The 26,801-nt window shown below is 32.8% G+C and overlaps 3 protein-coding genes across 8 annotated transcripts; 1 reads left to right on the forward strand and 2 right to left on the reverse strand.

Annotated features, from left to right (window-relative positions):
• Positions 1-753: 753 nt before the first annotated feature.
• Positions 754-4,424, reverse strand: LOC114368521. The gene is made up of 5 exons (XM_028325754.1): positions 4,315-4,424; positions 4,078-4,240; positions 3,819-3,855; positions 3,009-3,182; positions 754-2,393 (listed from the first exon to the last, which is right to left on the reverse strand). Exons 1-5 carry the CDS (start codon positions 4,372-4,374, stop codon positions 2,177-2,179), a joined length of 651 nt encoding a protein of 216 aa, XP_028181555.1. The 5' UTR covers positions 4,375-4,424; the 3' UTR covers positions 754-2,176.
• Positions 4,425-10,562: 6,138 nt separating this feature from the next.
• On the forward strand, positions 10,563-18,981 carry LOC114425345. Of its 6 annotated transcripts, none has more exons than XR_003669214.1 (16): positions 10,563-10,782; positions 11,019-11,096; positions 11,709-11,758; positions 11,877-11,930; positions 12,109-12,161; positions 13,483-13,555; positions 13,902-13,963; positions 14,405-14,473; positions 15,099-15,204; positions 15,934-15,998; positions 16,194-16,294; positions 16,963-17,058; positions 17,652-17,719; positions 17,897-18,304; positions 18,370-18,446; positions 18,591-18,981. XR_003669214.1 is itself a non-coding variant. In XM_028392240.1 (16 exons), exons 1-16 carry the CDS (start codon positions 10,567-10,569, stop codon positions 18,595-18,597), a joined length of 1,221 nt encoding a protein of 406 aa, XP_028248041.1. In that variant the 5' UTR covers positions 10,563-10,566; the 3' UTR covers positions 18,598-18,981. The 6 variants fall into 6 exon arrangements, 2 of the variants coding, with proteins under 2 accessions (XP_028248041.1, XP_028248040.1); XR_003669216.1 differs by having other exon boundaries at positions 17,897-17,942; positions 18,113-18,446; XR_003669215.1 differs by having other exon boundaries at positions 17,897-17,942; positions 18,370-18,506.
• A 5,521-nt stretch (positions 18,982-24,502) lies between these two features.
• LOC114425033 lies at positions 24,503-26,600 on the reverse strand. The gene is made up of 3 exons (XM_028391758.1): positions 26,278-26,600; positions 25,635-26,129; positions 24,503-25,189 (listed from the first exon to the last, which is right to left on the reverse strand). Exons 1-3 carry the CDS (start codon positions 26,363-26,365, stop codon positions 24,669-24,671), a joined length of 1,104 nt encoding a protein of 367 aa, XP_028247559.1. The 5' UTR covers positions 26,366-26,600; the 3' UTR covers positions 24,503-24,668.
• Between the last annotated feature and the right edge of the window lie 201 nt (positions 26,601-26,801).

The raw sequence follows: 26,801 nt of genomic DNA on the forward strand, positions 1-26,801 counted from the left end.
CGTTTTGCCCTTTGACTTGAAGGAACTGTTACTAGCTGGTGGCTCTGCTATGTTACCACTTTACAATGATTTGGAAATTGCAACACGAATTACAGCTTGTTAAACATATTTTATTTCAATACAATAATTATCATTGTTTTGAATTATTAGTTTTTTTGTTCAATGATCACACTGACCTATAGTTTTAAATTATTAGTTTGTTAAATATAATACTAACTGCATCAATTATGCCAACGAATTGTTTCCTACATGCAAAGCGTCGTGCAATCTTAATTATTGTGCAGATTGAAGTAATGCAGATCCTCCAAACCTTCCACATCAAATTCACCTGGCAGTTAAAATAATTGCAGCACTACCTGACACCGTGAACCATGAACATGACTCTCACTCATTTGATGCTGAAAGGGCAAAATCAAAATTGACAAGTCAAGAACCTTTAGATGGATCTAGGCCTCGTTCTGCATATAACTAAGTCCTAGCTGCCTATATTTTAAATGAATGCATTTTACTTTTACTGTTTTTAGTTGTAAGATTAGAAAAGGACATTGTACTACTCAACACGGTAAAACTTAATTCAAAGTTACAGCCCGATAAAATTCAGTCTGTCTGAAGTATATATTAAAAAAGAAAAAAGAAAAAGAGCAGACATGTAAGTATGGTAAACCTGTTGAAATGGTAAATTCATGATTTGATGAATAAGTTTATCATTTATGAACAACCCCGTTCAGAAATAATAACCTGAAAGCCCCAGTTTATTTCTTACTGTTATACTCAAGCAGAACCAATGTACGAAATTATGGGCCCCAAACTGAAGTGGATGGTGACAGAACATTCACATACTATTGCGTAATGTCAATAAGCAAGTTTGTGAAGGCTACGAGCCGGACCCCTACCCAAAAAGAGGAACTCAAATGAGCACATTTGTCCTTCTGAGAGCTAGAAAATGATATGAGGAAGTCTCTTTTCAGGTACGAACGATGTCAAACACTCCCTGCAGGAGAAAAAAAAGTATACATAGAGATAGTACGAAATGGAAATATTTGTATTTCCTTGTGAAGTCTGCAGTTTGACCAATCACCTCTCTGGCTAGTGGCTAGTGGCCAAAGCCCACATCATGTGAGGCAGCATAATCCTCAGGCGCCAACTGTATCCAAACGCGAAAAGCTGCATCACCGCAAAGAGTTTGTTGCCTGTAAAGATCATACTCCGCGAGGGAGATAATTCAACAAGAAAACTATCTTTCACGGACCCAGTTGCAGTTCTTTACACCTGTCAACTTCAATGGAGCAACAATACGTGCTTCATGCTCTTGAACTCTTGATACAGTTGCTGCCTCTATCTGGCGCCTGGGACTTTGTGACCATAACTTAGTTTTCCTAATGTGCTCAGTGGCCATTTACTTGCTAGTCGCTATTCTTCATATATATTCCGTATCTAGTTAAATTTAATTAAGTCATATGGGAGAATATGATGCAAATTAGTAATGAACCGAAATTATTGTTTTGTTCTTATCACTTGCCAGAACAAGAAAACAAGCAGCTGGCTGTTTAGTTTTTTAATCATCTACTCTGCTCCATCAAATAGCTTTCCAAATTTCTATATTTATCTATCCATGTCTAAACCTCAGTAAAATATCCCTAATGACCAAACTTGACTAAATTGACTTGAAACTCCAGTTAATTGTTCAAAGAAAGGAACTTATAGAACATCATCGCTGGTCCCAATTGCTGAAAGTAGTGTAGTCTTCAAATCATTGATATCCTTAAGCAATTTCTCATTCTCCCAGTTCCTCCTCTGTATCTGAACTTCTAATGCTGCAATAGGGGGCATGGGGAAGGGGATTGGAAAGGTTGCAAAACATCACTGTCCAATAATCAACATCTAATACTTAATCATTAACTTTAAGAATTTATTTTATATACCAAAATGTGTGCAGATGTATTAACTTCCGTACGTATGTCGTCCTTGGTTTGGTTTAGTGGAAGAAAATAAATTCCTAAAAGTACAGGACTAAGAAATAGTCCCAAACAGCGCAAGCTATTCACACAAATACAGATACAACAACAACAAAAGCCTCATACCACTAGAGATACACAGATCACAAGAAAAATTTAAAATCCGTTTCACTATTCAAGTCTGATATTAATAGTAATATAGAAAATTCATAGGACTAAGGTTAAAAAAAAATACTACCTGAGTTCGAACTATGAAGATTTTCAAGAATCTCCTCCACAAATGCCAACACTGAATTTTTCAAAACATTATTTTTCTTATCCAAAAGTTGAATTTCATTTTCAAGGGAATGTTTCTCGGACAACAAGACTCTCACTTCACAATCTTCTCTCTTGTCAATTTCTCTCTGAAATTCTAGACATAGCGTTGTGAAATTTTCCCTGCATAGAAAAAAACCACTCAGTCATCAAAATTGACATCTGACGTTGCATAAGATAATGTCACTTCCACGGAGGACTAACTTCATTTTAGAATTAGATCCCATAAGGAAGCTATCAGAAGTGAGGACTCAAATAGCATTCGAAGTTGAAATACGTATACAGTTATACACACAATGACAAGTACATGAAGGCACTGATGCATATGTTCTATTATATTAGCCACATAGCAAACACCGAATCAGAACTAACTTCAAAACTACATTTAGTCAGCAATAGGATCATAGAATTGGTCCTCAAACTAGATCTTATATTATCTGTAGAAATAACAAAGATCCCACACATCGAGTGAATGTCCGGGGACAGTTTTTGTGATCCCAATTCCTCCAAGTACCATAAAATAAATGCATAGACATATAGAAACCTTTTGGTCTAACAGTGAGTTCAAAATTGATACTTCTTGCAGTATAGAATTAATTTTCGAGATATGCTGCCGCCCATGAAAAACAATTCCAGCATTTTCTGGCAGAGTTTAAGTTTGACTTTCACGGAAAGCCCAGTACAGAATTAGACTTCAATAACTACATCTGCATGCATATATTAAGAGTTTTTCAATACCGTTTTTCATCTACTTTACTAACGATCTCATCCCGCTTCACTTTAAGACAGCATAACTCCTTCTCCAAGGTACTTACTGAATCCCTGAAATCAGCTATAAATGAATAGAAAGAAAAAAATTGTAATACTGCACATAGGTGGAACAGAAAAAATAAGATCACCAACCAATAAATTCTTCAAGGAAAATTAGCTAATATAGATCCAAGTGTGAGCATAATGTTTCACATGGGATAAAGATGGCATGTTGAGCAGCATTTAAGTGGCAAGGACCCATAGATCTAATGTGTTGAGTAAAAAATAATTAAAAGTCAAAATGTAAACTTAACAGGGAGTATAGAATCAAAAGACTGTGTTGCCTTCATTTTTTTTCCCGAAGGGGGAAGAGTTAATGGTAATAGTAATAAGACTCAAATTGCCAACACATTAATTAACAAAGAGGAAGCAAGCAGGACATGTACAAACTTTTTGCTTTATTAAAAAAGAATTTGTACCATCGGACATGGTCTTCAGCATAAATATTAGCAAAGTAAGTCTAAAAAGAAAATTTTCCAGTGATGTCATGATAAAGCAGAAATTGTATTTGCTTCGCCAAAAAGACTTATCTTTCAGTGTCTGCAATATTTACATATTTTTAAATTTGTTATTTTAGTCTATTATAAAATAAAAAGCATATTTCAGTGTTGTTGTTGTTGTTGTAGTCTATTATAAAATAAAAAGCATATAATTAGTAATTAGTACCAGAAATCCCAAGCCAGTAGTAAACAGAGAAGAAAAGTGAGAAACACTAATCAAAAGTAATTGATCAATTACCGATTAGTTGGTTTAGGACGTTTGAAGCACGGATTCACTAATTATTGAATTGGAAATTTGAACCGATAATCAAACAACTCTATAATTTGAAATGCACACACCTGTAACTAAACTATGTGATTACCAAATGAGCTTTGCATGTTGTTTTTATACATTCGGGAATCAATTGATCAGAGTGCAATAAACACTAACAGTAACATCTAACTAACTGAATGTATATAATTTACGGAAAAGAAGTGGAAGGATGAAGAGCGAATACCAGCGACGGTGACGTATCCAACGGTGTCGAACTGCAACATGGCACTGGTTCTGATCAACTCGGCTTCCCTGGTTGCCAAATCAGCCTCGATCTCCTCGCATTTGACGATGCTGGATTCGATCTCTCGAGTAACCTGAATATTAGCCTCGATTTCTTCGTTTACCTGCTTTCTCCAACATAATCAATTCATTAACAAAAAAGGAAGAACGTACGTGATAAGAAAGAAGAGAAACATACCTGATCCAGCATTTCCTTCAGAGATGAAATGTGAGCGAGAATCGCTCCTGAATCTTCCATTGCTCTGTGTGTGTTATGCAGTGCAATGAACGAATTTATTTTTCAACGGCTCAACTGCATGTTTCCCGCGCTCTCGCTTCTTATGGGAACATGTAAAATAAGGCCCAGCCTATGGGACTAATATGTGGGCTTTAGAAAGAAGTAGGCCCTCTTAACAGCACAGTTAAAAAAATAATTCACGAAAAATAATCATATAAAGGTAGCAATATTTTAAGACAAAGAATATTGCTGCAGAAAAATACTGGAAAAAAAATCCAAGAGGACGAATAATTGCCGCATGAAATAAGCAAATTCCTGTTGAACCGACGCGGAAACCAAAGGCAAAAAAGCAGATGCGCATATATAGTTTCAATTCACACCATCTTCGATCATAGTCAAGTTTAACTTTTCTACTCAGAATGTTAGATTACTTTTTTTTTTTATCATGTTATGGGTAGTATTTATAGTATTGTCGATAAGTAATCACTATTAAAAAAATTGATATTTTTAGTAGAATTTTTTTAAATCATATTTTTTTATTCATAAGATTTAAATATTAAATCTTATTTAAAGAGATTGATTCTAATATCATTTTAATCAACAATTTGTAAATGATTTTGTTTTATTTATATGTGATAACTGTTAAATAATTGTACTTTGATAGTAGAAAATTAAATAAAATTATCTTTAAAAATAATTATTTAGTAATTATTTATGCTTAAATATTAAAGAATTGATGCTTTGTTGAATTTTGGACACTTAGGACATGTCATATGTAGGAAACAAAAAAAATATTAAAATATAAATGTGTTAAGAAAAATGAGGTGAAAAATATGGTCAATGCTAAGTTGATCCAATTTTATTTTTTTTTACTTTGGTGAACTTGTAAGTATGGCCATGTAACGTAGGTATATATGAATTTTGATTAAATAATTTATTTAAATAAATTATGTTGTTGATGATCTTTATGTTCTTATTATTGTAGAAAAACAAATATGCTTCCATCTAAGTGTTTTATCTGTGTCCCTTTGTTAGATTTATGGGTGGAGACTATAGTTGTTTGAAAATTACATATTAGAGGAGTAGAATTGAAAATGTCTTGTCCTCATTGAAGGTTTGTTCGGCACAATAAAACATTTGGTTGTGACTCAAGTTCTTTGTCGGTGATTCAGAAGCTTTCGTATCCTACAACATTTCGGCCAAACCGCAACAACATATGCCACCATTAAAATACTTCAAAACAAACACTGCAACCAACCTTGTGATCAATAGGTACGGGAAAGAGTCAAACCATTTTGAGTTGCTCCAAGATTACTAGCCTGATTCAGGGATGGAGCAGGAAGTCTTTATCTTATACAGGTAAGCTAGAGTTGATCAGAGCAATTATTCAAGGAATTGTGAATTTCTGGATGGAGATTTTTCCTTTGCCTCAATCTGTTATGGATCGGATCAACGCTTCGTGCCATAATTTTCTGTGGGACAAAGTGAATATTGGCAAAAACAAGCCCTTGGTTGCTTGGTCAGTAGTTTGTTATCCGAAAAAAGAAGGGGGTTTAAGCCTTTTTAATCTCAAGGACTAGAACCTTGCGCTTCTTTCCCGTATCCTGTGGGACTTTCATTGTAAGAAAGATTCTCTATGGGTTCGGTGGGTTCACCATTACTATTTCAGAGGGAGCGATGTGTGGAATTACAATACTTTTTCATCAGATTTAATTTTGATAAAGAAAATCATTCAAATAAGAGACTTTATTATCTCTAAAGAGCTAAGTACGGAAGAGGCCAAAAAAAAGATTCAATCTTGGAGCACTAATGAACAATTGTTTGTTGGCAAAGTCTATGAATACATTAGAGGTGCCAAGCCTACTGTTAGTTGATGTTCTGTTATATGGAACCCAGCAATCCCCCCTAAGATGTCTTTCATTCTATGGCTTACTAAAAGGAACCGGCTGCTTACTCTTGACAAAACTGTTTTTTTGAACAAGGGTTCCTTCTGCCCTTTATGTTCAAATGAGGCTGAGTCAAATGCTCATTTGTTCTTTTCTTGCAGGAAATCTCTCCAAGTTTGGGCTCACATTCGTGATTTGGCTCCTTTCCGCAGACATTTCACTTCTTTGCAACACATTACTGACTCTTTAATTAGGGGCAGATCCACATCAGGTATTCAAGGAAAATTTCGTTGTCTGACTATAGCAATTACAATCTATTGCATCTGGCTGTCTAGGAATAAGCTGATTTTTGAAGATTATCAATTTTCTGTAATATAGGTTATTAGCAAGATTAAGTTTCTTATGTATAGACAAACACACCTGTTATATTTGTTTTAGCATCTTGATATAGGTCTTCTTGTATTAGGAAGATTTTTTATTTTCTCTAGCTACGGGGTATGCCCCATTTATTGTTGTATCATTTTAAATTTAATATAATTTACATTTTTTCTAAAAAAAAAACACTATTAGACACAAATCGAACAAGAACACTCTCCTCCAAAACCATCCTATTCTTGTCTACACTCTTTCTCTCTCATGGGATGTAACTGATCACATTGTCGTAAATACATCAGTTGAAGAACAACATGATCATTTACTTTAATAAAATAATCATACACATTTAAAAGAATAAAATAATCATGTTATTATTTTATTACATTTAACACAACACTTTCTACAGCAGGTGACATTTTTCATTGTCCACCAAAGACCAAATAAAATGAGGTCCACCGTAGCCCAGGCCGAAAAACATATATAAATGTGTTAATAAAAAAAGTTTAAGTCCATTTACCACATCTCGGATGGGAGTACCTTGCACGGTTCTTAGTCCATTTACCACATCTCGGATGGGAGTACCTTGCACGGTTCTTACTTCTTAGCTAGTAACTTTCATCAACCACCAGGTCCACCACCGTCCACCACAATCCTTCAGGTGAAGAAGAGAATGGTACACGGGAGACGTTTCCAAAACGAAAAGCAAAAGGAAGAAAAACCATATTTATTTATTGACCGAAAGAAAAAACTTGAAGTGAGAAGTTGAACTTTATCAATTATCATACCGTTGATGTAGTTAATAAAAAAAAATAGTCAGAGCGTAACCTTTTTTTGATATGTTTTATTTTTTTACTTATTATTTAAAATTTAATTCAAATTAATTATGTTTTAAGTTAAATAAAATAAATAAATAAAATATAAAGATATAGAGTCTTATCATTTTTAGAATGTTTTTAAATTTATTTTAATTTTAAAATAAAAAAAATGTAGAATAAAAAGAAAATGGAAAGTTATGTTGGAAAACAACTTCCATTCCATGGAAATGTTACATTCCTAACTCATATTTTCAGGAATAATTTTGTCAAAATTTAAAGAAACACACTCTTGGAATTCTTAAATCTTATGTAACAATATAGGATACATTAAAAGTAAAATAAGAATTCATAGATAAATTATTTGCAAAGATGCTCTAACTTTGATCCATTTGATGATATGTATCAAAGTTTGAGAGAGATCTAATACATGTCATACGAGCTTTTATCATGTTATTTAACATCAATACTATTAGTATGAAAAAAAAATGATGGATTGAATAATTTAATTTAATAACAACACTTAAAAAAAATATTTTTAATTTGTTAATGACTATTTTTTTTTTTTGAAGAACTTGATTGGTGGCATTTAAAAGAATTTTTTCTCTTAATTAAGATTTTTTTCATTCAGAAAATTGAAACTTAAACTTGAAAGCTATTTAAAAATTTGAACTCAATCCTACATGGCTACATGAACTATGGACCTAATGAGAAAAATATATATTTTGGCCAATTGTTTTAAGAGAAGTAAAGCGTAGGGTGGCACGCTAGACATTTATGCGGAGAAAAAGGCATAGCATGTGCAAGTTGTTGGGTGATGGGGCTCCTTTGGTGATAGTACAAGTACTTTGGATTTCAATTGATTTCAGCAGAGGCATAAAAAAACTAAGACGAACCGTTATCTTAGTCGACAAATTCATGGTATATTTGGTCATTTCATGTATCAAGGTTGTCGGGGATTATGCTCTCCGATTGCTTGCATTGCATTTTCTGTTCAACAACACTATTTCAATTGTTGCAATCATTGTGAACTTTGATTGATGGGAATAAGGTTCCTGCGAGATTAGCTCCAAATTTGGTACCTTTTTAATGAATTCACAGGGTAAAGAAAAATTAATAACTAATATTGACCAATAAAAAATAAGGCAAAAAATTCAATGTTTTTTTTTTACTGTAATTTTGTATGTTATTATATTTTTTTATTTTTTCAAATTATGTTATTATATAAAATATTTATTAATTTTATGAATGATTAATTTTTACAAAAATCCTATAAATATAACTCAATTCGGTTGAATGTGTTGAAAAGAGCCCAAAACCAAATAATTACCATTATTATTGATAAAAAAAATCTTTCTCGAGAACCTAATTATAAACTTTAGTGTAATATATGCGCAACTTAACTCCAGCGATATGTTAGTGCGTATGACAATGAGAGAATGAGGCTAAGGAGTAGATAGACATGTAATGTTTTTTCCTCCTAAAATTTATTCACTCGGTTAAAAATTCAAGTTTCCTTTTATCATACAAAATTAAATCCTTAACTTTTTAGGATTTTTTTTTCTAAAACGTATTTAACCCAAATCTTATTTTTAAAGATAAAAAGTCTTAAAAAAACTAAAATAATCCTTTGGTCTCTATAAAACGGGGGTGTTTTTTATTTTAGTTATTTAAAGATTTTTCTAAAATTTTAAAGATTTAAAACTTTTAATTTTGGTCTCAACTACCAAGAAACAAGGTTATTGGATAACAGTGACCTTGAGAGACATTGACTTATCATGTTATCGAAAAATTTGATAATATAATTTAATTTTTTTTATTTGGCTACATGTATTTTTATCTTTAATAAATATTTAAATTTTTATTTATTTTATAATAAAAATTTTAATCATCTTTGCTCTCTAATAAAGTAATAATTTTGTTTTTTTCATGTTAGTTACTTTTCTTTAATCCTAGATAAATTAACAAATTTTATGTTTATTTGCTGATATTTTTTTTTTCATTTATTACTATTTCCTTTAAAAAAATTAATAACAAACAAAAAAATACTATCAGAAATCAAATACAAAATTAATTAATTTATTAGGGACTAAAAAATATAAAATAAAATTGTTGCTTTATTAGGACAAAGCAAATAATTTTTTTTTTATCATTGACAAATACAAAATTCAGATATTTGTTAAGGATCAAAATTATATTTTTGTTTTTTATTTTAAATTTTAATTTTAATTTTTTTCCAACTAGTATGACTTTATATCTATCTTGTTTCTTGTTCCCATGATGGAAATTTACTTTTTTGAGTAACTACTTCTCCCCCACTTCATTATTTCATGTTCCTTTTTTTTTATTTTTTAATTAAGTAGATTTGTTTTTTAAATTATTATGTCTCAACCAAATATGTTCAAGAGAATATCACCAAACATGTGAACGTAGTGTTGCAGCTTCACCAAAAGATCAAAGTTTGAGTTTTAATTACACAATTTTATTAAATACTTAAAGAAGTGGCTTTATAGCTTATAGTAATTATACCTGATTCAAACAATATTACCTCAAATAAATAATATATATGATTAAATCAACTACCTCATAAGAAACACATAACACTACCTATAATCATTCCTAACTTCTCATTTTTCAATTTATTCTTTAAGCAAATTACATTCACACTCCACAACTTTTCTTCATATTACACATAACACTGCTTATTTTTTCTATTCTCATCCTAATATCTTTTATGTTTGAAAATATTACATTAATACCCCTCTATACATTACACTAATCCCCTCTCAATATTTGAAAATATTACATTGATATCCTTTATATAACACGAACACTCCTTAAAAGAAAGGTTGATGAAATGATTAAAAAAATAGAAAATGTTTGTGTAATTTGATGAAATCTCGTAAATAATAAGGATAATTTATGTTATGATTTTTATCTTTATTTTAAATAAGGTATTTATAGTTTGGTACTATGCTTAGTAGCTTAGTCTTTATTTTTTTCCCACGTTACCAAAACAAAAAATCATTTTAATTTTAGGAGTGCAGCTTAGCTTTGTTGAAGCGGATGAATTGTTATAAATTTATTAAATTCATTAATATTTATCTACAGATAATTATTTTTATTTGAAATTTTTTATTATGGCACGATCCCTTGACCTCTTCTCTTCTTCGACGCAACCTGACTTGAGAACAAAAGCGAGTGTGAGTCTCATGGGCATGCAGACGCTGACCCTCTTTCGCTTCCCCCACCCTATTTCTCAAAACGCTGTCGTTCCCCAACACGCCATGTCCCGCTCCTCCGAAACCTCCTTTCCCACCCTCACTACTATCTCCATCTCTTTCTCTCAACTCCAAGTCTCTCTCTCTCTCTCTTTCACTGTTCTGCGTTTTCGTTTCAATATTTTTAGTGATCGAAAACAACGCTCAAGCTGCTTTCTACTTTAAAAAATTACTATCGTTCGTGTTACATGTGTTTGTTCCTCTGTTTTGTGTAATGCCTGGTTTGATGACGGCTTTGTCTTTGTTTATTGACAGTGTCTTGCGTGTGTTTGATTTTTGATTCGGTTATTTTTCTTATTTCGTTCTGACAGGATAAGAACGCCGACTTGTCGTTCAAGATTGAAGAAGGCTTTGGACCCAATGGATTGGGGATTCTATCCGTCACTGATGTATGTGCATACTGTTGCACTTGTTTTTTTTTTCTTTTTTTAATTTCCTTCAATTATTCATGAATTAAAATGCTTCTTCTATTGGGGGGGGGGGGGGGGGGGGGATAGAATAATTACAATTCATTGATTTTATAAGTTGCTGTTATTGTTTATGCTGTTTGGATATAGAGTTGAACCAAGTCTGTCAAGTTTATAAACTGAAACAATGAAAACAAGAGTTAAACTGAAGGCTATGTCTGTAGTAGTACAAGTTACCAACTATCACAGGTTTTGTTGAATCTCAATGGCTCAATGTAATGGCCTCAATAGACTTTTTAATTTATCCGTCAAGTCCGTGTGGTCGGGATTTTTGTCCAGGTTGTCAGGCTTCAGTCAAAACATTTTCTGTTTTAGGGGAGAGTTTCTCCGTTGGAACGAAATGAGCTCCCTGTTAGTTTATATTATGGTTTCTTCTATGGAAAATGGGGGCATGGAGTTATGTTATGCCTATTTTTTTTTGTCATAAATGATGATAAATGATATATTCTTTGGAGCTGGCAATTCCTGTGTGTTGATTTTCTGGCTGCATTATAACTTATGCTGTCGTGATTATTTTATTGGAATTAATTACAGGTCCCAGGATACTCTTCATTGCGCAGAAATCTATTGCATCTTGCACCAAGGTATGTGCTTTGAGATGTATTTCGGCATACATTCCTAGTGCCTTAGTTTTAAATCATCAAAGGATACCACTTGAAGCTGATATTTGTTGATGATATCATATCCCCGTCCTTTTGCCAGATTGGCAAATCTTCCCAAAGAAGTGAAGGAGGATCTTGAAGATCCTCATAGTAGGTAACTTATCTGTATTTAAGACTTCTTACTACTGAAAATTCTCACTTTACATTTGATTCTACTTCATTCATTGTCCATACATATTGTTTTCTTTTGCCATTAGTCTAAATACCTATGTTTTGTAGCTTTCTACAGTGTCAAATAACTTATGCTGCTTCTATCCACCCTGAATTCATAGGTACAATTTTGGTTGGAGTCATGGGAAAGAGAAACTTGAATCTGGGAAGCCAGGTAACTCTTTCATCTATAGTGATTTTTTTATCGTTTCTCTTTGAAGCCTTAAATTTTTTATGAATTAAATTTTGCTTATGCTTATGGCTTCTTTCTCTGATGTTTCAACCCATTGCTATTCAATGTGTGTTCTATTTTTTATATGCATAGTTAATTGAAAAATTTGCTGAATTTGCTGCATTTTAACTTGTATGTTCCATTTTTTTTGGTATTTTGGTTATTCTGTTTATAGAATGTTTTTTCCTGATCATAGTTCTAATAATTTTTCTTCCTGTCCACACAAAATAAGGAACACTCTTTTCTATTATGTGCTTCGAAATTATTCGTGAGGAAGATGGCTATTTTGTAGGAAAATCCTTAGAGAAATATCAAATAATGTATTTTTTTGAGTTTAAGTTGTAAAGAAACGAGTAAAACATAGATACATAGTAAACATGCATTGGTTGCAATTACTTATGTGAATTGTGATAACATAGGCAAGACAACTTTTTGTCTGAGTATTTACACAATAACACATATATATAGATAGATACATTTATATGCACAATGAATCCTAAGGTAAAGGCATATTTAGTTCCACACAATGTACTTGTAAGATAAAAGCTGCAGTGCACTTTTGTTTTTGGAAAACTTTACCATGGTACATGACATTTGGAATGAAATTCAATCTGAGCCCTGATGCTTGGAACAAACCCATACTGGAAGGCCGAGAGAAGGTAAATGGTTATGAATTCCATTCCAGCCTACTCTTTTATCTTAGATTAAAAATTAGGCAACAAATTTCTGGTTGATACTTTGATGTTGAGCACTTGTGCTTTACTAAGCACAGAATGGTTTCGTACGGCGACCAGATTTTGTTACAAATCAGATGCTTCGAGTGAGATTCTGACACAGATTTGTCCAAGTTATTGCTATAATAACAGTGCCCAATTGGAGAGATTGTTATATTGCTTTCTGGAATCAGGGCTGGGTGATTGAAATTTGAAACATTATTTGATCATTCCACAAGTAATTTCTGCTTTCCTTGGTATGGATTACAACATCAAAAGGAAAGGAAGTGATGCTCTGGAAGTGACTTTCTGTCAAAAGAAAGTAATGGTTTTTGTGTTAAAAATCTTCATAAAATTAAATCTGATCTGTAACTCTAGATAATAACTTCAATTATATGCTATTTCCTATATTATGTAATTTGTATATGTGAATTTGGGAATTCTAGTACTGTACCTAGTTGCATGCATGCCTTTTAGAAAATCAGTAAGTTATTTACATTATTAAGTATTTTTTTAATTAATTTTTATCTACTTTTTTTCCCCGAGTGAAGATATTTTAAAAGGATCTTTCTATGCCAATCCCATACTTGATACACCTACAACAGAGACTTCTTTGATACAACGGTAAGAATAGATGAAAACATGTAAAATTTTCAAATTTTTTCTTTATGTAGATGTTTCTTTATTTTCTATGAATGATATGAAACAACTTTTTCTTTGTCATAATTCAATTATTATTCTTTTAGATATATGACATTCACACAATTTATCATAGAAGTATGCCGAGTTATCACCTCAGTCAACAAGTCTTTTTTTCTTATCACATAAAATAATATAGTTTGATGCCTGTTTAAGCTTGTGTAATTTTTTATCTGTCATGCCATCCTCTTCTTTAATGTCATTTATATTATATTGTGTAGTTCTGTGTCTATGATCATATGTATTTCCTTGGATTTTGTGTTTTCTGCAGGTATCCATCATATTGCGGCTCAAATATATGGCCTAGAAATGCTTTACCAGAACTTGAAGTGGGTATGCCCTGAAGCCTGAACTGGTTTTGCATTTGCTGTGTTTGTTTACCTGATTTGTGGGGATATATATTGCTGTTTATAGGTATTTTTTTCTGTGGTTTTACATGAATTATCATTAGATGATGATAGTAGATGAGTGATTACTTGTTTACCATTTTGAGCATTATCAACTAGTTCAAGCTGAGTGGTTAAATGTTCCTAACTTGAAATATTTTTACTAATAATTTTCTTTTGTAATTTCTTGTAAGTTTTTTTTTTATCCTTTCTGGATAAATGATTTATGCATTTCGAACTTAAAAATTAGAAGGTTAAGAGCATGATATTCATACTTCTTCCAAATGATAATAGCATTAGATGGCGCTAATAACTTGTCTTGGTTTATTTTTTCTAGATGGTACAATGATTTGCTACAATTCACCGTATATTTATCTTTGATGTGTAGCTTTCAAAGCACTTGGGAAGCTGATATTTGACATTGGATTGATGTTGGCATATCACTGCGATCAATATGGTAAGACAGCAATCGATATTTAATTTGGCTTTAGACAAAGGCATCTTGAAATGCCTATGTTGTTATCCTAGATTTCTATTTCATACGAATTGTTTCCTGTGGGAAGTCAGACTACTTTTCAGGTAAAGATTTCTTCGATAGTTGAAGTGGCATTTCTTATAATATTGAAGCTCTTATTCTCCTAATGGTTTTATGTGGAATAGGAATAATAATCTGGTCTAGAGATTCTATCTTGAAATAAAAACACATGATTTCATTCTTACCCCCTGATATCTCATCAAATTGTTTTAAAAGATATAATACTGTATTGGCAACAGTAATAAGTTACCTAAGAATGATTTTTATTCCCTTTTCCCCCTTTCACATTGCTCTATATGCTAGAAGTCATCCTTAAATTCTGTAAGGTTGGCGGGCAAAACTTCTGATTTTATATTAGTGCTTGTATCAAGTGAAGGCCTTAGGCCACTAATATTAGTGTCGATGCACTCATTCTTAGGTGGCATGAATTGCCACTCACTCATGCCTTTTGTTTATAACCAAGTTCTTTTACCTATTGCACTTTTTTTTTTTCATTTCTATTGCTGTCCTAAGTCCTAACTATTGTCACACTCAAACAACTTTTCAGTATCCAAAGGGATGAAAATTCACAAGGATGAAGGTCTGGAATCAATACTTCGTTGCTCCCGCTGTCATAAAGGACGTTTGCTATATTATTTTCCTTCACAACAGGGGTAAATTTGTTATAAATTGTCTCCTTGCTTGTTATAAGATTTCTTTGTCATAATAAGGGATGTTTCCTATATTATTTTTTTCCTAATTTTTAAAATTAAGACAATAATATCTATTGAATTTTTTTAATTTTAATATTGTAATTAGAAGATAATTTTAAGATTTGAAAGGTATCTGAACTTGAATATTTTTCTTATATATAACTGTAGCAATGAGGTTTGAAATTATGATCTCATGTACAATACCGAAACCACTCATGAATCCTACTGGCTATTATCTTGGTCTTTTTATCATTATTTTAGTTTAAACTATGATTTTAGGTGGCCTAGTGGAGGGTTGAACCTCTAATAAATTATACTGTGCACAACTCTTAAAAAGACTTTTATAGGGGATATTTGATGTACAAGCTTGATGGCTAGAGTAAACATTTTCTATACATATAAGTCAGTGAAGGATATTGAATGTGATGCTAGTAGAGGAACACTTATATTTTGATGGTTGTTTAAAAGGCATTACATTTGCTCCTATGGATGTCTTTACTTCTGGACTAGGTTATAGCCTGGAATCATAAAGCTTTTCACCCCCCCTCCCCCGATTCAAAATGCTGTTTAGAGTATATTCTAGTCTTGAGTTTAATATAATTATATATACTTGAATACCACAAACATTTCTAGTTGTCCTTTGGCGCCTGCATGAATATATATTAACAAGTTACAAATGATGTTTAACAGAGTCCCAGATGGCAACTCTTTGTCTTCTTGGTGTGGATGGCATACTGACCACGGTTCACTGACAGGTTGTTATTATATATATATTGGATATGGGCTGTGCTTTCATATATTTTCACTCGGGTGTAATATAAACTTCCTAGTTAACTTAATTAGAGAAGTCCATGGATATTAAGAACATAAACTATTGCCAAGAGTTACAATATTATAGTTCTTCAGATGCCATCATATTTGCCTAATTTCCATTTCAATTCAATCTGTAGGTCTGACTTGTGGTATGTTTACGAGAGATGGTGTAGAAATTGCTTGCCCTGATAGTGCTGCTGGCCTCTATATTCGAACAAGAAATAATCAAATTATCAAAGTATACATTCTTTTTTCTAGAATTACAAGTAACAATGGATATATAAATGATAATTTTTTACATAATTGCAACATTAAAATCTGTTCTTAGTTCATCTTTCTTTCAATGTGAAGAGCTCATCCTTCCTTGGCAGGTAAATGTTAGTAAAATGTCTCCTTTCTTTCTACAGTGTTGAGTGATCTTGGACTGGAAATTTTTGTGAAGTGGATGCAGATACTTTATATCAATCTGCTGTGGACGTTACATTTTAGATAGGGAAATGGCAGTAACACACTCTTTGACCAATACTCTTCAATAAGTAGTACAAGTGACTCACATGATTTAATAAGTCTCACATGAATTTCATCCAATAATGGCATGTTCAAAAGAGTATGCTGCTAGCATTCAATCTTTTAGATCTGTCATAATATTTTCATCGGTAGATAAATATGGCAATTCTAATGACAGCATTGAGGATTAACAAGTTTATGATACATGAGCTGCTAGAAATATTCCTTGACTTAAAACAATAAAATCATTTCATGGATCTTTTTCTTCTGAAAAATGATGTTGGGTTGCATGCATTTTGAGGGTTTAAAATTGTAAAACCTGACATATGCCTCTATGGTTGCAAATATGAAGCTTAGATTAGTACAATGCATTTACTCATTGTTTATTCTATATTATAGGTTGTCTATGGAAAAGATGATATAGCATACCAAATTGGTGAAACCACTGAAATACTTTCTGGAGGTTATCTTTGTGCAACACCTCATTGTGTTCAGGTAATTTAAAAATTCCAATTACATGCATAATGTTATCGCCCCTATTTTGTTTTGTAGCATATGTCATGGTCTTCCTGTTGACACAAGTTGTTTTATGTATTCCTTCTTCTGTCTTTATACTTTATATCATTGGTTGGTTGTAGACATGCTAATTGTTGATGTCATAATTATATCTCACATCGTGCTTTTCTTCTATAGTTATTGGCAATTTTCTTATTAGGATGCTTTATAAAGTTCATTTTTTATTGTGTTATTATTTTTTTCCCATTTATTTATAAGGGTTGGGAAATGGGATGCTAGTGCCTAATGCCTTTGTTGTGACAAAATTGTAGTATTAAGTTTGATATGTCAAATATTTATTTATTTATTTATTATTTCATTAATATTTATAGATAAATTACTAAACAAATGTTTCCGGTAATGTTCACCATATATTGGACATATAGTACCATTCTGTGTCCCTCTGATTGCAACCCGATCTGGTCTAGATATTCCCAATGCAATTTCTTTAACTGTCTAGTGTTCCTTTTCTTTTTTTTTGGTTTCTACTAGTAGTTTTTTGTAATAAAATATGAATGTTATGATACTTGTAGGCTCCTACGGGGGAGGAGTCCTCTGGTATTGAGCGCTCAACATTTGCATTATTCATGCAGCCTGACTGGTATGTTCTCTAAGCCTGAGCAATAATCCTAGACTGTTCTGTTGCTTAAATTATATTTGGAGCTATCAGTTATCTTCAATAGTAGAATACAAGTTAGCATGCTAGAACATGACATCTGAGGTCAATGATGAATCTGAGCTCAATTCTATAATAAGTGTCAATAATTATGCTTTTCAGGGATGAAAAGCTCAATTTACCCGAGAAAGTTCACATTCATAAAGAGGTATGTATTCTTGACGTCATGATCATTCTTCACATTCAGCATGAAACAAGACACCATATAAGATTTGAATTAGTAAAAGATGACATTGAAAAACAAAGAAAGAAAGAAAAGAGAAGAAAAGGAGTGACTTTGCATTATCATCTGTGACATGCAAGGCAATAACATTTCAGGTTCCACCCAATAAGTAGGTTTTTTCTACGTAACCTCTGAATTTACTGGATGGTGGAACCGGAGAATATTTCATGTTTAACAACTACAAATCCATCTCACTTTGAAATCTGTGAACCTAGCATTCTGCATGGTATTATGTTGACATCTAGATGATACGGCCCGAACCTGCTGCCTCCTTGGTATTAAAAGAGGTAAGCTGTATTTCTAAAGTCCAGAATGGGCTTATGGGCTGAATTTTTATCATTTTTTTTTCCAGCTTATTCCATCAAATGCTGCCCTTACTTTTGGAGAGTATTCAGAGATGCTGCTCGACAAATATTACCACCAAAAACAGTAATGTTTACATCTTAGCCATTGATGTTGATTGCTAATCAAACTCGATCTACTTTTTTGGTATTTGTTTTAGCTTCACATCTATCTGCTTCATTTTGCTCTGGTTCTCTGATGGTGATTTGATAAACCGTTCCTTTTCTGCAGGAACTAACTTGTTACTTCTCTGCCAACAAGCATAACTGGTTGAAGAGACTTAGCCTGTGAATTCATGAGACTAAAATAAAATTGTGTGAATGTGTAGTCGCTATTGGATAATCTCAAAAGAAAAGAATAACTGGGTAAGGTTACAAGGGTAACTGGTTGAAGAAACTTAGCCGGTTAATTCACGGGTAAATGTGTAGTCGCTATTGGGGTAATAGCAAAAGAAAAAGAAAATTCTTATAGATTACGTGGAATAGCAACATTTAATTTATTTAACAGGATATTAACTTATGGGATGGAATGAAAGTTACAGTACAATCCAATACTTATGTTCTTTTTCTTTTTAGTGGGAAGTAATGCAATGATATAACCTACTTGTGATAGGATTTAAGCATCGAGTTTAAAGTATAAAGTACATAGTTCAAGTTTTTGTGTTATCACATCATGAGCCTTAAAACTATTAAACATGTAACCATTAAAAGGTTGATTACTTTTCTAAGATGTGGACATGCTAATAAATGCACTGAATTCTATGCCATCTCAGGAAAAGTTGCTCGACCAAACATACGAGACATATAACATGAATCCGCAGGCAAATACCGGCAGATAGATCAAATTAAACAAATAAAATATATGATTTAGATAATTTTATATATTTTTATGTTACTTAATTTAACATAAAAAGATAGCTATTATTTAATTCATGAGTTTTTTTCCTTTGCAAAACCAAACAAAATCCGGTGTCTCTCTCACCAACTAACATAACAAGAAAATGCCCCCTAATACGATAGTAAATACTTTGGGCGGTCGGCCTACAGTCGTCATTCTGAAATTTAATTTGGGTAACCTCTAGAAGCCTACATAAAGTTAGGAGGTTAAATAAAGTTAAATAAAAAATAAGGGTGACAGGGAAGAAAGAACTGATAATATAAGAGTAGTGGTTTCACTAAAAATATATACATGAATAGTGGGACAGCTATCGTATTTTAAAAGAGAATAATGAACGTTTAACAAATTAAAAAAATAGTAAAAGTTTAAGATGTGATTTAAGAATAAAATTATCTAATGAATAATGTACACATATAGGTATTGCTTTTATTATTAGTGTGGATGATATCTATGAATATGTAACTTTTAATGTAAATTTTAAAATTTATTTTCATTAGTGTGTAACTTCTAACAAAAAGTTTGTATTTTTTCTGTTATTAAAAATTAATTACAATGTTACAAATTCATTAAAAAAATAAAGCCTATATTAAAATTACAATTTTTTAAAGAGAAATTGTATTTATTTAATAAATTTTGTATAACTTTTTTATACACATCTAGAAAGGGAAGAGACAAAAATGTAGGATAAAATTATTGATGAAATATAAATAAATAAAAATATTATAAATTTCTTTATAAAATATTATGAATCAATTTATGAAAATAGTTATTTTTTGTCAATTTATTGATAAAGATAATTGTGTACTTTGGTAATTCATTGTCGAAACGACTCCACGTGATTTTTTTATCATCGTGGAGAGTTTAACAATTTTAAATGAATGATTCTACACATTCTAGAATTACAAAACCACAATAGAGTTTAACAGTATTATGTTCAACAATTTTATTCTTAACAGCATTATAAGTTTTTGTTTTAAACAGAGTAGAAATTAAAATAAAATATATTTCAGCTTCAGATTTTCAATCCTCAACCAAGGCAGATTGAGCATAAATCAGTTGACTTTAAAATCAAAATTAGTTTTATTCAAAATCTGTTTTTGTAAATACTTATACAAACAAGTAAATTAAGCTACACCAGGTTTTCAATTTTATGAGACTTAATTAATATTTGATGTTCTATGATAGAGTTGCATGAATAACCATGTTAAAGCTTAATTTCCTCTCTTAAGTAAGACATGCTCGTAAAATTACAAGATTATAAATAAATAAGGAAGGGAGTATCCAAGATGCAGCTATAGAAATTAATAAGTTGGATAAAGCCGCGAAAAAGATAGAAATTGAGTGACACAACTTATTATTATGGAAATGTTTAATTTTTTTGTACTTTAAATCTTTTGGATGCCGACTTCATGGCACGCCTTGTGCTTTGCGGGTATTCCACTTCATCAATAAAATTATTTGCTTATAAAAAATGTTAGTATTTAATTTTCCATTTCCATGCATTCTAATACATGTAAATAGTAAACCATATCTTTAATATTTTTGAGTAAATGGTATACATACAGAAAAACAAGTACCCACTCTTAATTATTTGGACATGGAAGAATTAATGAAAGGGTTTATTTGGGGTAATACAATACTACTATACGGTATAGTAAGATGGATGGAGAAACTAAAATTGTATAAGGTTTTTGAATGGAAAAAAGGAGGGGGCAGAAGCAGAAGGGTTGATGGGTGACTAGGCATATTCAATAATTCAATCTTATCTCGAATAAACTAGCCGACATGTTGTTTTCTGCCGCCAAAGTGATGAGTGGCCACATACTACATTTGCATCTGATAGTTGCTACAGTCAAACCTTTTATTTCCTGTTGAGAAAAACGTGATTGGGTAAGGACAATAAATGCCACCTGTGTAGTGGCGGGGGTTGTATTTGGAAACGAAATTTCGTAACACCATCCATGCATATTCCATACTTTAGCTAGCACACGGATTCTTATTCTTCTAATTTTTTCATTTTATCCACTCTTCTTCCTAATTTAATTCATTGCTTATGGAATCTTCCTTGTCATCCATGCAACTTTCTCCTCCCTCTTTTTGACCATTTTGGATTCTTTTCTTTGTCCTTCCCGCTTACTACACCACATATATATATATTCCTTCTAGACTATGAACTCAATGCATCTAATAAAAAGCATGCAATTTTTTTTTACTTCTTCTTCTTAGCTTTCCTTTTATTAAATGATAATGGCATCTTTTCACTTTTATTAAATGATAATTGCGTTTTTTTTTTATTGGATTCAGAATGAATGATAGTATTTTCTTCTTTCATAAATTATTAGTTGAACGTAAGAAATTATATTTTGTTCGAGTAACTTAAAATAGTTATAAGCAATAAAATTCTTTATCGATTCTTGTTAAGTTGAAATAATATTATGTTGATTGATTCATGTATTATGCGATCATGAGTTTATTTATTGAAAAAAAATTTCTAGTATGTGTGAAGTACTTTGGGCCAAAAATATCTTGTTAAAATAGCGTTTGGAAATTGTGACCTAATTTTCTGATCCGCGAAAAGTATAATACAATACGAGCGTAGTATAAGATTGTGATTGTGACGTGAAAATGGAACAAAATAATGCATGTGGGGCCCACAGAAAGTTGAAGGTGAGAAGAGAGATGAAGTATTACTAAACAAACGAGTGGACCCCAACTTGTTCTATAAAACAAGCTGAGACGGTTGGGCTAATACAACCATTATCTCTCTGCAAAGTGCAAAAACCAAACCTCGTCAAAGGTTTTAGTTTGAGTTTGATTCATCGTAGTATCTAAGCATGACTCTCTCCCAATCTTGCCGGAAAACAAGCCTTCGAAAACGGTGCTATCTGGTTGCAAAGCAGCAGAAGACGCGCTTCTACATCTTCGGACGCTGCATAGCCATGCTCCTCTGCTGGCACGACCATACTGTTTCCGATTAGATCCTTCACTCGCGTTTCAGCTATGAAAACATTGAAATTTCGATTTTTCTCCATATGGGGGTACCCACCCTCGGCGTCACGTTATTGCTTTTGCCACACCCGACAACAAAGAGGGATGTAGGAAAGTGGACGATTGCAATACAATGAAGATCAGTCACTGCAAATGCAAATTGGGTTGTCTTGTGTCTCTTGAGGTTGAATTGAAGAATTCTTGGGGCACAAGGTGGAAAAAATTGGGTCTTTGAAACTGGTGGCTTATAGGGTTAGTTGATCAGGGAAAAGATAAGGTCTTGAAATTAATTGGACCCGTTTGAGTTGAGTACCCAAAAGTTTGGTTCTTGATTGGCTTCGCTGCCGTGTAATTACTATTGTAATTATCTGACCTTGTTTTGGACAACAGTTTTATTGAGCTGAAACAAGTGTTCTCCAAAAGTGCTGCTATCTTTCCATGACAATTATTTTTTTATTCATAAAAGTGGTTACTTAAGATTACCTATTGCGTGTGAATCTGCTTGCTCTCCCTCGCCCATTTTTAAACGGATTGAGGGTCGAGACCACGATTTCGGTTATGTGAAGAACAAATAATGAAGGATTGGTGTACTGTACTTATCTGTTGACAAAGAACTTGTGATAGTAAACTAGAGTTTGCCATAGAAGATCATTCCCTTTATAGATCTGTTATCAATTTCTTAGCTTTTGAAATCGTTTTGTATACTAAAACGTAAGCGCCACCTAAACCTGTTAACTATCTCAATCACTATGTAGGCCGAGAAAGATTGGCACCATGAATATGAAATTTTCAGATTGTTTCCTGAGGTTTAGAATGGTGTCAGAACATACCAAGAATTGGCTCTGCCTTTGGTACCCAGATTAATAATCATCATTATTGATCCCAATACCTATACATCTAGCACATTCTTTTCTTAGGTATCCTCATAATTAAGATATTGCAGTTGAAATTCTAGACGCATCTCCAAAATTCATGTGTGTGATGAGATGTGAAGGTAATAATATTTGAATAAAATAATTGTAAACAATCGTAAATAGTTGTGAATAATGATAAGATAAATGCAATGCCCTATTTTTTAGGGATGTAGTCATGTAGATAAACTATTCCCATGACCCACATATCCTATTCCTTTGTATCAGTTAATTAAAGTTAGTTTGACGTTAACTCTGAATTGAATCAGCTCCTCACACATCCATAAAGCATGTAGCTGATCCCAAGAACTCTATAACTGATTCATCCTCAGTTTAAGTCACTTCAATTCAAGTTTGGTGGTCTCAGGCTGTGCATATGCACATCAGTGGTAGAGGAAAGATGGGTTGCCTTAAAGGTGATAGATAAAAGGAACCTGATATGCTGAGAACTTTATGGTGACAAAATCCCATCTGCAATTATATATTTTCTTCTTCTTTAGTTACCAGAACATGAGGAATAACTCCTAAGTGCATACATTCAATTATCTTTTCGTTAAATTTACTTAAATATTTAGTCATTAATCTGACTGTATTTAAAATATTCTAGAATAGGAGGTGTCTCCCTTGGATCTAACTTTTTTGTGTTTCTTTTGTCACATGCTTGGTCACAAGTACGCATTTATGATCTTTCCGTACTTCCTTTACAATTCCTGCAATGTCTCCGCTCATGCCCTATTACGTTTTCTGAAGCTGCGTGCTTAAAATAAAATATTTCTAGCACTGGCATTAGATGTTAATGTTATGTTACTGATGCCTCAGCACATGCATATCCGATCCCTGTTTCCCGTTTGATAGTTTAGGGAGGCATGGAGGGAAAATATTAGTTATTTTGTTCATATTACAAAACAAAGAACATGGATAACAATTAGCATCTAAAGTGTCACCAGAAATCATTAGGTAGCAAACATTTTTAACTAGTCTGTGTCTGTGTGCGCACATTGAAATATGTTAAAAAAAAAAGGTTTGCTCTACGTAAACAGCTTGTAAAAATATATCATTATCTATGTAAGATATGTACTATATATTATACATTGATTGAGGGTTGGGAACTTGAAATGGCTCATGAGTTCATTTTCTTAGGTGGAAATGTCACCACTTAGAGCAGGTATATATTTGAAGAGAACGTTAGACATGAGACATCCATTATCCATGCATTCTTAATTAGCCTAAATGACTCAGCAAATGAACGTCAAACTAGGAAGTTTTGAATGATTGTGGTAATACAAACTTTACTTTTGATTATGGAGAAGGCTATGCAACTAACTGGTCACGTGTGCAAGTATACTCTTCGAGGAAGTCCATACTTCCAAAACATCATTTTATTGAAATTCTCATGTGTTACAGGAAGAAAAGGAAAGGATAAATTTAGTCACCAAGACCGACACAATATTTTTCATCTTCTCATACAATGCAAACTATAAATCACTAGTATTAGGTATGGTAAAAGCAGTGTTCAGGCGACAGGATACACTATAACTTGATCAATAACAGGGCCACAAAGAGATCCGTAGTCATGAATTCTTGTATGGTAGAAGGAGCTATAGAATGTGATTCTTGTTCTGTTTTCAATCGCTCTGAACTTGAAACTCACAGTCTTGAATTCGCCCTTTCCCTCAGATTTGAAGGGAACTTTGAGGGTATCTTTTGCTGCAAACGCTTCAATCATCATTGATCCATGACAACCATTTCTGGCGTCTCCAATTGTGAACTTCATGTTGTAAATTTTGTTGGGAACTGTTCTGAGAATTTGGGCAATGACACTTTCCCTGCCTGCAATAAGTTCTACTGCTCCCTGTCCAAATGGTACATTGAAATGTTTTGCATCTATGAACTTCACGGCTTTGAGGGATTCAATCATCCAACCAGGGAGTGGAGACACATGATCTTCTTGTTCGGGAGGAAGTAGAACACCGTTTGTAGAGTTGAAAATAGGGAATGGACCCACCTCAAACCCCGGATTTTTAACCAAATTAGCTGCAAGAGATCATATTGTATGTAGTCTTATTAGTCACCCAAATAAGCAAAACACAACTCCCAAAGCAAGGCATAGTGAAAACATATAATTGATATTCTCGTAAATTGAAAAACTCGATAACATGTGACATAAAGATTAACCAAGACTATTATGGACACTTAATGCTGACTAAATTTTACATTACATGTAATCAGATTTTTCAATATACGAGAAAAGGTTAATAAAACTCTGACTATATGCATCACATAGAGTTTAACCAGAACTATGGTGGTGTTGACCATGCAATAATTTCTGTCATTTTTATCTGGACTGCCTAGTGTAACACATGATTTTACCAAGGACGGATTTGGAAAACACTAGCAAAGCAAGGCAACGAGATCTGACAAATTAGGTTGACATTATTTTGCAAACATATCAAATGAGTAATGTGATGTGTTTAATTACCTCTTGTAGGCTTTGGAGGGCAGAATTCTGCGATAGCAACGGCATCCAAGAGTGGACCACAGGCAGGGTCTTCTTGAATTCCAGGGTTGTGGAGTATCACTTTGGCAACAGAAGAAGTGGGACGGAAACCCCAAGCGATAACATCACCATTGAGGCTATAAAGGGTCTGCAAAGGAACCTCTCCAGATTGTGGAGGCACTGAGATCCTTAAAACCTCATCTTGAGCACAAGTCCTTGAGGCTCCTAGAATTAGAGCGTACCACTTGCCAGGTTTGACCTTAATGGTTTGTGAGATTGAGGCCTCATTTCCAAGCCTCACAGCATGCACTCCATGACTAACTGGGAAGTACATACCCCCAGGTTGTGGCCCCCCTGAGACATACTCAACATGACCACTGATCTCCCATTTTGGAAGAGCATATTTCCCAATCAGTCTCGTTTTCTTGAGGTATTTGGGGTTTGGATTCTCCTCAAAGTTACCATTCTTGAGGTAAACTGTCAAGCACAAGATGTTATATTACATGTGAAAATTGTAACATATGTCAAGTATCAGAATCAAAGCACACTAGCACATTATAATGGAAAATGCTTAATATAATGTGGTCATCAGAATATATGAAAGGGCATCAAAAGAGAGCATCACCTTCTGGCAACCTGTGTGGAACTGCTGCAAAAGCTGAAGCAGCACATAGCATAACCAGAGAAAGTGTGAATATGAATGTCTCTGACATTCTCACCAACCACCTAAACAAGACAAGCAAATGTGGATGTGTAACTAAGAAGTGGGGTTGCTAAGGAAGAGAAGGGTCTTAGTGTGCAAGAGCAGAGGATGAAGCTCTACTCCGTTTTATGCTGCAACAGCAGACCACACGTTGCTAACAATGCGCCTCTTTCCATGCTTTTTCCATCTATGCAGTGCAGTGAATTGCAAGTTTGTTTTATTAAATAAAATGTAGACTTCAAATATTTAATGGATGAACATGGGGTTTTCTTAAATTTTCATATATAAGTGTCAAAATATCAAGAAACATTAATTTAACATACTTTATTAAATATTTTTAACCATTGAAATAAATATTAAATAATTTTATATGGCATTAAGAGAAAATAACATTACATTATAGATGACGTTTAAATTTATTGTTTATTTTTGAAATTATTAAAAAA

Source organism: Glycine soja, chromosome 9, assembly GCF_004193775.1.
Source record: "Glycine soja cultivar W05 chromosome 9, ASM419377v2, whole genome shotgun sequence".
In the NCBI taxonomy this organism is placed as follows: Eukaryota; Viridiplantae; Streptophyta; class Magnoliopsida; order Fabales; family Fabaceae; genus Glycine; species Glycine soja.

Coding starts and splice junctions, on each gene's coding strand:
- LOC114368521 (XM_028325754.1), bottom strand. CDS start 4,374: ATGGAAGATTCAGGAGCGATTCTCGCTCACATTTCATCTCTGAAGGAA. Junction 3,183..3,818: donor CGTCCTAAACCAACTAATCG/GTAATTGATCAA, acceptor TTTTCCTTGAAG/AATTTATTGGTTGGTGATCT. Junction 2,394..3,008: donor AGTAAAGTAGATGAAAAACG/GTATTGAAAAAC, acceptor TTTTCTATGCAG/GGAAAATTTCACAACGCTAT.
- LOC114425345 (XM_028392239.1), top strand. CDS start 10,567: ATGGCACGATCCCTTGACCTCTTCTCTTCTTCGACGCAACCTGACTTG. Junction 15,205..15,933: donor TATTTTCCTTCACAACAGGG/GTAAATTTGTTA, acceptor GATGTTTAACAG/AGTCCCAGATGGCAACTCTT. Junction 15,999..16,193: donor TGACCACGGTTCACTGACAG/GTTGTTATTATA, acceptor TTCAATCTGTAG/GTCTGACTTGTGGTATGTTT.
- LOC114425033 (XM_028391758.1), bottom strand. CDS start 26,365: ATGTCAGAGACATTCATATTCACACTTTCTCTGGTTATGCTATGTGCT. Junction 26,130..26,277: donor TCCACACAGGTTGCCAGAAG/GTGATGCTCTCT, acceptor TGTGCTTGACAG/TTTACCTCAAGAATGGTAAC. Junction 25,190..25,634: donor CCCTCCAAAGCCTACAAGAG/GTAATTAAACAC, acceptor GATCTCTTGCAG/CTAATTTGGTTAAAAATCCG.